General features: G+C 40.6%; 1 protein-coding gene across 5 annotated transcripts in view; it reads left to right on the top strand.

Annotated features, from left to right (window-relative positions):
• Positions 1–13,560, top strand: part of GRIA2 (glutamate ionotropic receptor AMPA type subunit 2) — a 161,111-nt gene that overhangs the window by 101,334 nt on the left and 46,217 nt on the right. For all 5 annotated transcript variants that reach the window (XR_010943237.1, XM_067737091.1, XM_067737089.1 and 2 more), the window contains exon 6: positions 2,692–2,853. Coding sequence is in view for 4 of the 5 variants with exons in the window: in XM_067737091.1 (XP_067593192.1) it covers positions 2,692–2,853 (162 nt within the window). In the remaining variant the exon portion in view is untranslated. The remainder of the gene's footprint in view (positions 1–2,691; positions 2,854–13,560) is intronic.

Below are 13,560 nucleotides of genomic sequence, written 5' to 3'. Positions count from 1 at the left end.
TTTCCATGTCCAGTGGCTAATGGGTGTTAAAGGAGGTGGTTGTAAAAGATAGAAAAATCCTCAGATACTGTTAGTGACTTATTTCTTCAGAAATTGCTGAATGCTAGATTAGGCTCCCCAAACACAGGCTATAGTTCAGTTCCTGATACGTCATTAAAGGGGATAAAGGATGAGGAAGCGGTCAGAAGGGATCCAATTCTCGTTTCTTCAGCCCTTCAGAATCAGACGAAAAGCCCTGCAATCCGCCCACCTGACTGCCTTACAGTGAGGTTCACTCATCAACCAGCCCAGCCTGTGCACACAGAAATTCCAAGAAATGTTTTGGCATCTTCCTCTTAGACAGCCAAGCATTACCAGACTTTTGAGAAAAGAGTCTTTGCCATGAGGGATGCAATACAAATAAGCAAGTACACGGAAACAAGGCAGGCAGGAATCAGGAGAAAAATGCTTCAAATTGTAAGAATATCTTCAGAGAAATAAGATAAAATATGTTATCCATAAAGAGGAGAAAAGGCTGCTATAAAAAAAATTCAAGGAACAAGAAAGAGCTCTGGGAAGTTAACTTATTTTTCGTAGAATAACTAGTAAAATTACATGAGTTTGAAGGTAAAGTTGAGAAAATCTTCCAGATTATGTGGCAAAATGACAATACAATAGAAAACGGTGTATGTGGAGAAAACTGAGGGACTCAGATGTTTAATCTAGGGGTTGCAATGTCTTATTAATAAACCTTCTAAACAGACATAGTGAAAACAGGGGCAGGAAATTATCAGAGAAACACTCAGAAAAATTTCCGGTACTAAATGACATAAATCTGCCTGTTGAGTACACACAATAATGAAAGACAAAAGGCTTCTTTCGTAAAATATCACCATGAACTTTCAGAGATAAATAGAAGATCTTAAAGTTTATGATAGGTGGGAAGCCGGAAGGAGTATGACGCAGGTCACAGACAAAAAATAATTAGAAATAATGCCGTTGTATTTTTCAGTAGAAACAGTAAGTCAGTAGAACAATGCCTTCAGATTATCAGGGTTTCAACTTCAAATGCTATACCCAGCCAAAATACCAGTCAAGCGTCAGAGAAAACAAAGGTATTTACAGACATTCAGTGTCTCAAAAAAGGTACCTCCACGCGTCTCAGGAGACTACTGAGGACTCTAGCTGAAGAAAGGGGTAAAACAGGAGAGAAAAGTGATGGAGGATACAGAGAAGCTACTCAGAAAAGAGGGGAAGGGGCATTTCAGGAGAACAATTGCAGAGCAGACGAAAGAGGAACCATTCAGATTGCAGCGTTAAGGTGGAAGGCTCCAGGAGGCAGGGGAAAAGAGAGATGACTTGATATGTTTCAATATTTTAATTGAAAAAACTTTTACCCATATAAACATGAAAATTTTTACATGGAGCAACTGGAGGAAAAATAAGAATAGGTATAGAGAAAGCTCTAGTAGTGAAAACAATGAAGCAGTCATTAACATTAGAATAAAATACTATTCAAGAAGGAAAGTGCAATCCAAACACGTTATCTGGCTTTGCTCTGAAAACCAGAATTTTAACTGTGAAAACAGTGAACATTAAAATGGCTGAGGAGATAGATGGTTTGCTTATGAGACTTACATACTCATCTGGCACAAGTATAAACTGAAGAAGAAAATCTAACATGGGTAAGTTAGGAAAGAAGAACAAAAATGTGTCATGCAGAATTACAGAGGTAAATACACGAAAAACAAAAATTACTGAAATTGTTTTGAAGCAGCTTAACTGAGGCATGCGTGGGTCAGAACAGAAAATCTATGCATTTTGTTATATACATTTTCCTCTATTTGCATTATTTGATAAAAAGAAAAAGCAAAAATATGAGCCAATAACAGCGTAATTATCCTTCTCCACACAAATAATATTAAACTATATTTTTAATATCAACAACAAAGAAAAGGCTCTCATATTTAGGTCAAAATATTTCCAATTCTTCTGTGTGATAATAAGGAATAAGTGTATAAGATGAAAATATTTATAATTGTGACTTTTTAAAATTGTGATTTCATCTTTCAGAGAATGTACTCCCAAATTGAGCTATACTTTATGGCAGCCCAAGATTTGAAATCAGTGGAAACACTATATGATAGTTTTAGTAATGACTGAATTCATTCTAACAATGCAGAAGTGGCTTTTTAAAATTTAATACATTTTATAGAAACTAAGTTTCATGCTTAAAGTGAAAATGCTTAATTGTTCTCCAATAATGACAAAGCATTTGGTACCTTCCCTTCTCATTTACAAGGTTTTGATGTCACCTGAGAGAGTGAACAGTTTAAATAGGAATAACCGTCACGCAATGTTGTAGCTCTTGGAGAAGTAGCTTAATGTTTGTATGTGGTGGTGCTTTGTGTAAATACAGTAAATAAAACCCAGTTCTTATCCTTGGAAGATTTCTCAATAATACAGAGAACTTTTATGTAAGTATGACCAATAAACAATCATTGATTAAGGACCCGCTGTGACCAGGATGAGGCTAGGTGCTGGGGAAGAATACTGGCTGTTAAAATACATGAAACATTTACTATAGGCTTTTTATCTCCCTCATGAGTTCTTTGAAATTTGTAAAACCACAATGTATAGAGCTATTTGCTTAACGTTAAGTTCTATTTGGTTCTTAATAGAAAGCATGACATAAATATGTTCTCTGTCCAGGGATTTACCGATGGAGACCTATTAAAAATTCAGTTTGGAGGTGCAAACGTCTCTGGATTTCAGATAGTAGACTATGATGACTCCATGGTATCTAAGTTTATAGAGAGATGGTCAACGCTGGAAGAAAAAGAATACCCTGGAGCACACACGACTACAATTAAGGTACGTATCTATCAGGATCTACTTCTACCTCCATCACCATGTCTATCCCCACCTCCACCTCCATCTCCATTTCCACCTCCGCCTCCACCATCTTCACCTCCCCCTCCCGTCCCCTCCCCCTCCCCTCCCCTCCCCTCCCCCTCCCTATCCACCCTCATCTCTATCTCTATCTAACTGTGGGTGAGTAGCCTGTTCTCTGGGACACCTTAGGAAGAAGATAAAAGTCTCAATTTGTTTTCATAATTAACAAAATAAATATAATGATTTATGTAATCAAAGAAACTTTGAACGCTAAATGCCATGCACTGCTCTGTAATAAGCGCTACCCAGACTCATCTTCTATTCTCTGTGTGTCTGGACACCTTGAGGTCTTCACTGGTTTATTCAGTGTACTTTATTGTGTCTATACATACATGCATATATTTACCCCCAAATATGACATATTTCTGATGTTGATAGGAAGGGGTTTCTTTTTCTTCTGTTTGTCACCTGATTGAGAGCAGAGATAAGAGTAAAACCAGAGGGAGGAAGAGTGAGTGAGATGAGATCATGTTCACTTTTTGAGACTAGGTTTATGAAAAATAAAAGCTGCAGAATATTGTCAAATGTATAGTGATCTGTTTATCTGTGTTATCTGTGTATTATAGTGCAGGTTGCGCAAGAACCAGTCAGGGACAGTGTCATTTCAGTTGCTCTCATAGTTATGTTCATACATCCTGGAGAAGTTTTGTTGATGTTGTTGTTTTCTGCACAAATTGTTTGGCTTTAAATTTGCGTCTGGTTGTGAGACTGGTGCTAGATAAGAATTAGAAACTTTTAAGTTTTCTCCTTTGGGGTGTGTAAATGGATCCTATTAATTCAACGTCAAATTTAGGAAAGCATCCCATAGGATGCTAAAGCTTAGCCCGGAGCTAAGTTTTTCTCTAAAGTAGGTGACTTCTCGTTTGGTGACCTTGACTGAGATTCAGCACAGATACATGTATAAAGGGCTTGAGGGCCGTGGGCCTGCCACCATTTAACAGGGCTGCTTAGAAGGGAGGGGACCCCATCAGTATCTGTCTCCTCCTGTGTTCAGCAGGGGTCTGACTGAGGCCCACATCCGCTGGGATTGCAGGCTTCCCTGCGTCCAGATGTGCGGCCAGTGAAGTCCTCTGATGGAGCGTGCATGTGGCGTTCACCCTCAGATGGGACTGACATTCCTTTGAACACTCTGCTAGTCATCGTGGAGCCTCCCACTGCTGCTGGCTGTGAGAAGGATGAAAGCGAAAGGAGATGATTCTTTTCTCACGGAAGGCATATGGTTATTAAAGTTCACGTGCTATGCCTCAAAGCGCAAGCGATTTAGGGGATAAGAGAGCAATGCATTCTGCTAACGTTTTTGCTAAGACCTAGCAGCAGAGTTCACTCTGCTGGTGACCATTCTTTGCTCCCTTCTGGCTGTTAACATTTCCCTCCAGAGCGGCTCCCTTTTGGTTTTTTCTGACAAGTTTCAGAAAGATCGTGGTGGCCCTTCCTTGTGGGGCGCCGCAAAGAGCATAGGCTTAAAAGGTTAAAGACACAGCCTCGCGAGTAGGTCTGTGTCGTTATTCCCTTCTTGCCCCCAGGTTCTTCAGAACTTTTTTTTTTATTATTCCATACATGTGTGTTAGCATATGGTATGCCGCATAGCACAGGGAGATCAGTTCAGTGCTTTGTGACCACCTAGAGGAGTGGGATAGGGAGGGAGACGCAAGCGGGAGGGGATATGGGGATATATGTATACGTATAGCTGATTCACTTTGTTATACAGCAGAAACTAACCCACCATTGTAAGGCAATTATACTCCAATAAAGATGTTAAAAACAAAACAAAACAAAACACAGCCTCTTCCATGTTCTGTGTATCCCTTGAGGTAGTACAAGGCCCCTGCCCCAAGGCTACACTGTTGTTTCCTGACTGCCCCTCCCTTGTCTCCGCATCCCCTCCCTTCCCTGATTAGCGGCTGTTTGAACCTACCGGTTGGAACTCAGGGAAGGTCCTGGAGGCCAGATTAAAGGAGCGCAGGCCCTGCACACACCCTGGTCCTTATCAGCAACCCCGCCCTAGAACAATTTCTGTAGAACTCCTCACCAAATCCTTCCGGGTTGGGACACACAGTTTTTCAGGGCACGAGCCTGCACGAACAGCAAAGCAATAAAGCTGTTCTTTTCTGCTTCACCCTCCACCCCCGAAAAAGTAGGCTGTCAATCACTTTTTGACCCTCGGCCCCAAAATTCAACAACATTTACAAAGACTCACTTAGCACAGCTTTGGAAACAGAGGTGCCGGTAGGAGATATATCTTCTATGGTCTTTGAAGCTTGATAGAAAGTACTGAAAATCTGTGTGGAGGATGTGCCTTTGGGTGGGAGTTCATCCTAACACGGAGGCATATTGCTTATGTACTAGACAGCCGGGAACTCAATATACTTTTAAAGAATGACTCTTGCCTTTGATAATCCAAAGCCTTATGGAGGATACAAACATGCCCGTAAGCAAATATAATAGTGAGTGATACATGTAAACGGTGGCAGCTCCTACACATGATTAGGACAGTACGGTAGGAAGGCTTTCCTGAGGTAGGACGCCTGAGCAGGGCTTTGCCCGTGAGCCATGCCACAGCGTAACAGGTCCAGGGAAATCGGGAGGAGTGAGGTGTCGACAGGTGTAAAGAGTAATCCCAAGACAGGACTTTCATGGTTGTTTCTGTCATGATTGTTTCACGGGCAGAAGAAAGGAAGAAAAACTAGATAGGGAACAATGTACCATTTCCTGATACAAACAAGCATATATCATCTGTCCAAGGGAAAATATCTCGAATGCGGTTGTCTCTTTTTACATTGTGTTTTGGGTCACGGACTGTAGCAGGTATGTTGCTAGATAATTTAAATCGTAAACTTATGCTATAGGCATGAGAGCCTGTAAAAATATAATTCGTAACATCAAATCCTCTCCGTGGGTAGGCATTGGAAATTATATAATTTATATCAAGTTGTGGGACTATTAAATTAATAATTATTTAAAACTTCTAGTCTTCCTTGAAAGTTAATACACCTTCCACAGCTTCCTAATTAAAATCAATCTTATTCAATAAATACAAGTAAACCTTATGTGTTTCAATATTTAACATATTTTAATAACCACCGAATATAAATTGCAAATGTTAAATTTCTTCATTCTTATATCCTGTGCCAAAAATAACTCTAGAGACTTAAAATCTGACTCTCTTTCACTAATGTGCTAATTTGGGGCAGTATTCACTTATTCATTCATCAATTCATTATACATTTTACTGAGTTTTTACTCTGCAAGCGGTCACTGTTCTAGGTGTCAGAGAAAAGACAAAGTTCCAGTCTTCAAGGGGTCGATCGTCTTCAGGCTAGAAACCAGCAATCACCTTGTATTAACTTTGGTGGAAGTTGCCTTACGGACGCGTTAATATCAACGCATTCTCAACTTCTGATTTCCACCTCTGCTCCCTCTTCATCCCCTGAAACACTATTCCTACAACAACCCTTCCCTGTCAGTTGATGGCAACCCCGTCTTTTCAGCTGTTCCTTCAGCCAAGGACTTGCAAGTGTCCTGGAGCCCTCTCTTACCCGGTGGCCCACGTCCAGTCTGTCAGGAAACACTACGCCTCTTCTGCACCCACCCTAAATCCAGCCCCCATGGCCCTGCTGCTGGGTTACTGCAACGATCTCCTAGACGGGGTTCCCTGCCTCCTGACTGACCCCTCTCTCTCCCATGCTTGTGGTCCTTTTAAAATGTAAATTACATTGTGTCCCTGCTGCTCTCCGGCCCCCCAGCCCTGTGGCCATCCATACCACAGCAGTGCAAGCCAGACTCACCCCACTGACCACGAAGCCCTACGTGCTCCACCTTCCTCTCTTGGGCTCTCCCCTCACTCCCTCTGCTTCAGCTACAGTGGCCTTTCTGCCAGTTCTTTTTTTTTTTATTATTTTTATTGGACTATAGCTGATGTACAATGTTGTGTTAGTGTCAGGTGCACAGAAAAGTGACTCATTTATACAGATACATAGATCCACTCTTTTTTAGGTTCTTTTCCCATATAGGTCATTACAGAGTACTGAGTAGAGTTCCCTGTGCTCTACAGCAGGTTCTTACTAGTGATCTATTTTACATGTAGTAGTGTGTATATATCAATCCCAATCTCCCAGTTTATCCCCCCCGTCACTGCCTGGTAACCATAAGTTGTTTTCTACATCTGTGAATATATTTCTGTTTTATAAATAAGTTCATTTGTACCCTTTTTATAGATTCCACATATAGGTGATATGATACGGTATTTGTCCTTCTCTTTCTGACTTACTTCACTTAGTATGATAATCTCTAGGTCCATCCATGTTGCTGCAAATGGCATTATTTCATTCTTTTTTATGGCTGAGTAATATTCCATTGTATATATGTACCACATCTTCTTTATCCAGTCATCTGACGGTGGGCACTTAGGTGGTTTCCATGTCTTCGCTGTTGTAAATAGAGCTGCTATAGACATTGGGGTGCACGTATCATTCTGCCGTTTTTTAAGCACGGGAGACACGTTCTCTCTTCAGAGCCTTTGCACTGGCTCTGTCCTCTTCTGGACTCTTCTGCCCTTAGCATCTGCAAGGCTAAGCCTCCTGCCCCTCTGTAGCTCTTTGTTCAGTTTTCATCTCCTTAACGACCCCAGAAGCAGGTTCTCTATTTAAACTTGCAATCTCCCACCCATTAGGGTGTGTTCCATCCCCCTTCCCTGCTCCAGCTTTTTCATATGTTTCCCTTTAATAGCTCCTAGTCTACTGTATTTATAATGAATGTATTCATTACCTTGTTAATTGTTTTCTCCATCTTGAAAGTAAGTGCCATGTGGGCAGGGAGTTTTTGTTGGTGTTTATTTGTTCACTGGTTTTGTTTGCTCCCAGGCTCCTGGAATAAGGCCTGGCACAGAGCAGCTGTTTAGTAAAGGCTTTCTGAATGAACAGATAGAGGAAAGCAAAAGTTCTGTGGTAGCACCCTTAAGAGGCCCCTAACCCCAGTTCTACACGTAAGAAAAGGCTTCCTTCTTTGAGGAAATCATATGGAATTTAAAACCTGAAGGAGAGGTAGGTATTAGGAGAAAGAAGGGACGGTAACTTCCCATAGAGAAAATGAGAAATTAAAGTGTGGTGTGCAAGGAAAATGTAAATATTTCTGTAAGGCTGGAGGCTGAACAGAGGTGTTTGGGGGGAATTCTGAGAAATAATACTTATAAATATGCAGGCTCCAGATCTTGAGGGCCTTGTTGACCTATTAAGGAACGTTTATTCTCATTCTGAGAGCAGCAGGGACCCCCTAGAGGACAGCCATCACCACGGTTGTGAAACAGGAAGTTAATGGGCTGCCTTGGCGACAAGAGAACTTGGTGGCAGGAGAGCTTTTAGGGCGATGCAGGAACAATGCAGACAACGGCTGTCAGTTGTCTGAATGGTGGTTGTGGTCTGAGGTGGGGGAAATAAATGGATTTGTTGCCCAGTTCTCTCCATGTCTTTAGAAATAATAATCGCAAAAATCACAACCATGCTTTTATAATGTGTTAATATAAATTCAGCTGAGAGGTATTTGTGGATGGAAGACAAGACTCAGAAAAGCAGTCTCCTTCCTTCCTTCTGTCTTCTTGGTCTCTCGTCTCATGCCAGGATTTGCACAGAAGGCACAGAACAGAGATTTGCTGAGATGAAGAGGAATAAAGCGAAAACTAGGGCAACCCTTTGAAAATATCGTCACAGAGAAAGAAGAAAATAAGTAATTATCATTGCTATAGGATGGGGTTTAAATTCCTGCCCTTAGCATCTGCTGTGTTCTTTTACTCAGCCGTGGCAGAAAAGTCGTGTTATTTTACGGGATGAAATAGAAAATTCTGTAGTAATCAGACCTGAACCATCGCGGCGCCTGGGTTTAAATGGGACAATTAAAGGGAGCATTTTACCTTCCTCAAGAAGATGTTGACAAAGAGGCAGATGATAGAGATGATTTGCCACTATGATTTGCCAAACTAATTTATACACATTTCTATTTTGAGGTGGATTTTCAGGGTTCTCGGGGTCTCAACAACCTGCAAGATGTAACCATCCATTCTACCTTGTCAAGTGGCCAGTTTGAACCTAGTTTGACTTGTGTCTGCCGGGCCTGCCAGTGTCAAGGAATTCACCCCTAACACAGGACTGACATTGTGTGCCACTTAAATAATGGCTTTCCTGCAAGAATCCCATTTTACTCAGGAAAAGACTTAAAGCAGCAATCCGAACTTTCTTAATTGCTATCCTAAGAGACTTATTAGACCTGTCTGGAAATAGCATAATCTTTTTGAGTTTGGTAATTAGTGCTGTGCATTAAATAGTGCCCTGGTGGCTTCATAGAATTAATTCTGCTTCTCGAATGTTTTAACTGACCAAACCCACTGCTGGCACACTCTAGTCCCCTACAACGAACATTAAAGTATTTTGACATGCAACAAAAAAGAGGCTTGACAAATTTAGTCCGTTATGTTTTGTGGTTTAAAAAGTGTGTTTATGGGCTTCCCTGGTGGCGCAGCGGTTGAGAGTCCGCCTGCCGATGCAGGGGACGCGGGTTCGTGCCCCAGTCCGGGAAGATCCCACGTGCCGCGGAGCGGCTGGGCCCGTGAGCCATGGCCGCTGAGCCTGTGCGTCCGGAGCCTGTGCTCCGCGACCGGAGAGGCCACAGCAGTGAGAGGCCCGCGTACCAAAAGAAAAAAAAAAGTGTGTTTATGACTGAAATAAACCCATAAATTGAAAATTCGATATTGATAACATTACATATTTCATAAAAATTACTTGAAAAATAATTTATTAAGCTATTGCAATACATCTTACACCATGAAAAATAAAAATACATTACCACTGCTTGAATTATAATGCAGGATATCTGGGTTCATCTCGGGTCCACATTTTTTGGTCTGCAAAGGGAATAAATGTCCACGATCTCTGAGATTTCTCCCAAATCTCTAATACCATGATCATGTGACATGCAAATTTAGGCATGCAAAAGCGTATGCTAACATTTCTAATTTTTGCCAAATTTATGACCCTCAAGAGGCTCCTCTGTCTCTTAAAGATTGTAGTGACTTTGAGCAGGTCACCTCCGCTGAAATCAAATCTTAAATTACCCTGGAAATATTGGTTTCGTTGTTCATAGGCTACAAAGAATAAGCCACTTTCACCTGTTAGAAGGTGCCTAAGAAGTGGGGAGCATCGGGGGGAGGAACTCATGCAACGAACAAGTAAAATACCAGCCTCTAAGAAAAGCCTTTTCTCTTCTCCGGGTGAATCAAAACCAAGCACTGCGTTGATTCGAGTATCTCGTTTCTATCTTGATGAATCTGATTCGTTTTAGCTGAAAATTTGAATCCCTAAGTGAATCTAGAGTTTCGGAATGTAAAAGTCTTGGTCCTTAAGCAAGATTTTCAGCCAGGGTCAATAGCCAATCTGGCTAATTTAGGCAAAGATATGTTGTTTTTAATATATTCTTTTGACATTCAAGAGTCTTTCACCCCAGTGTATTAAAAATTATTTTTATTATTCATAGAGAATGATAAAAAAGGATGTTAATGGTGGTTTCCTGCCAGTGGAGCTGTCTTTTCCCCCTTGAAAATGTGATACAGCTTGTGTGCTTACTAAAGATGTTGAGTTTTGTTTTTGTTTTTGTTTTTTGGTACGCGGGTCCCTCACCGTTGCGGCCTCTCCCGCTGCGGAGCACAGGCTCCGGACGCGCAGGCTCAGCGGCCATGGCTCACGGGCCCAGCCGCTCCGCGGCATGTGGGATCTTCCCAGACCAGGGCACGAACCCGCGTCCCCTGCATCGGCAGGCGGACTCTCAACCACGGCGCCACCAGGGAAGCCCAGATGTTGAGTTTTTATTAGCTTTCTAATTAAGACTTTATTTTTGTAGAGCAGGTTTAGGTTCACAGCAAAACTGGGCAGAAAGTACAGACATTTCCCATATATCCTCTTCTCCTACACTCGCACAGCCTCCTCCAATATCAACTCCACTCACAGCGTGATTCATGTGTTAGAATTGATGAGCCTTCATCGACACGTCATAATTACCCAAGGTCTACAGTTTACCTTACTGTTCACTCTTGTTGTTATACATTTTACGGGTTTGAACAAATGGACAGTGACATGCTTTCATTAGTATAGTTTCAGACAGAGCATCTCCACTGCTCTAAAGGTGGCTTCACCTATTCGTCCTTCCCTCCCCCCAGCCCCTGGCAACCACTGTCTCCGTAGTTTTTACTGTCTCCATAGTTTTGCCTTTTCCAGAAGGTCATATAGTTGGAATTATATAGCCTGTAGCCTTTTCTGGTGGGCTCCTTTCACTTAGTCATCTGCGTTTAAAGTCCCTCGTTGTCTGCGAAGCTTGGTAGCTTGCTCTTTTGTAGCGATGATCTTATTGCATTGTCTGCATGTACCCCAGATTATCCACTCATTTATTGAAGAATATCCTGGTTGCTTCCAAGTTTTGGCAATTGGGAATGAAGCTGCTATGAGCACCCGTGTGGTGGTTTTTGAGTGGACATAGGCTTTCAGCTCCTTTGGGTAAACGCCAAGGAGTGTGATTGCTGATCCTGTGGTAAGAGTCTGTTTAGTTTTGTAAGAAACAACCTGTCTGCCAAAGTAGCCATATACCATTTTGTGTTTCCACCGACAATGAGTGAGAGTTCCTGTTCCTCCAGTGATGTTTAGTCTTACTGAAGATTTTGCAGTTTTATGCAGTGAAGCTACAAAGATCACATGTCCAAAAGGCTTAGAGGAAATTAACGATGACCTTATCACAGACATGTCTTTTCCAGAGGTTAGACTTCAGTTGAATTTGAAATGAAGAGAAGTGAATAATTTTAAGTTTATAATGTATTTCATAATAATGTTTTTCTTTTCTATGGCTTTAGTTGATTCTAGGCCATTGCCAAGAAGTTTTAAAAAAAAGACTTTCTAAAATTTTCTTATAAGCTTAGTTATTTTTCCTAGAGCTCATCATTTTTGACTATGTTGATAATTTTGTAATGGAGAAACTGAGAATTGTTATATTGTGTAAGATTCTCTAGGGAGATATCATTCTATTGATAATAATTTTAACTAAATAATTGATGCTATTTTAAAAATGATTATGGAAAAGTTATCAGTCTATAAAACTTACAGCCCAAAGTATGTTACACAAATGCTAGTTTTATGGAAAGTAATTGATGTTAAGGAAAAATTTTAAATGGTAATTAGTTTGGGCAGTGCTGACCAAACAAAGTTAAACTGAAATTGTTACTGCAGTATTTCTCAGGGCCTTTAATATGCCAACATGAGAACCATCTTCTGAACTTATTGGATCCAAGACTCTTGTAGATCAGGATGGCAGTTTTCAAAATGTTGTAAAAATAAGCTAGTTTTGAACAAGTTAGATCGTAATAAAAGGAAAAAAGAAGACAAACATGCTGGTTAATAACTTGCATTTTTAGCATATTTTTCAACTCATCCGGCTTCTCGTTTCCTGTAACTTTATGCATTTGATGTGGAATTTGCCAAATAAGGGGACCAACAGTTCCAGTGTGCCTGGGACTCCAGACTTTCTGATCCAGAACTGGGACAGACCCAGGCAAACCAGGAAGGTCAGTCACCCTCATTACTTCAAATGCCTTCACCTTTGTCACATATTTTTGTGACCCTGAGAAAAACATAACTTGTAACTTGCAGTCTTCACCTATAAAATTGGAATAAAAATATTTGTTGCATAGAGGTTTTTGTTTCTTTTTTTTTAAAGGACTTACTAGGAAGCTATCCAACTCAGGTTTGGCTCGTAGTGAACTAGGTCAACCTGAATTCTTCCTTTCTCCCTCACCTTCCTTTCCAACACTACTACGACGTAGAGCAGACATTGTTCTCCTTATTTTATTGATAAGAAACTTTGGATACTGATGCTATAGTTAACTTGCTCAAGGCAACAGAGCTGTAAATGGCAAAATCAGGACTTGAGGCGGCCCTGATAGAAATCAGAAGGTGCTGTATTCCATGCTTTCTAAACTATACTCAGTTCAATTTCAAGTGTCAACGAATGTTTGGAAAGTGGCCATTCATAGGAAATTTTGTAACGCTTTGATAAATGCTAAAGCCTAGTACTTCCTCTTTGAATGGCATTTCTTTTTCTATCTTCACACCGTGCAGGTAACATATGTTTCGGAACAGGTGCTATCATTATGAAGGTCCATAAAATTTTATATTATAGCCCATTTATCCTCTTTGAATATTCATTAAATTTGAAATGTATATAGAACTCCTTTTCATCTCCTCTTTTTTTTTTTTTTTGGCTGTAAGACTACACTTTCAGGTATCAGTAATTATAGTAACGCATTATTGAATAATATCTGATCACTATTGGGCCTAACAAACATGTTTAAAATGCTTATTTTATTTTTGAAAAATAAGTCTCAATAAAGATACATTTGAAATGGAATAAAAAGCACATTTGGAAAATGGACCATAAAAACGTTTTCCCAGATTTCTTCTTCAAGTGTGGATAGGAGTGATGGTGATATAGCATCACAGAACATAATGGTCCCCAGTGAGATATAAATTTCCAGCTCAGCTGAGGGATTTCACAGAACATCAGGACAGAGATGATGCATTTGTTTTCGAAGAAGGAGATCTT

Source organism: Pseudorca crassidens, chromosome 4 (genome assembly GCF_039906515.1).
Source record: "Pseudorca crassidens isolate mPseCra1 chromosome 4, mPseCra1.hap1, whole genome shotgun sequence".
In the NCBI taxonomy this organism is placed as follows: domain Eukaryota; kingdom Metazoa; phylum Chordata; class Mammalia; order Artiodactyla; family Delphinidae; genus Pseudorca; species Pseudorca crassidens.
This window is presented reverse-complemented; position numbering and strand designations above follow the sequence as displayed.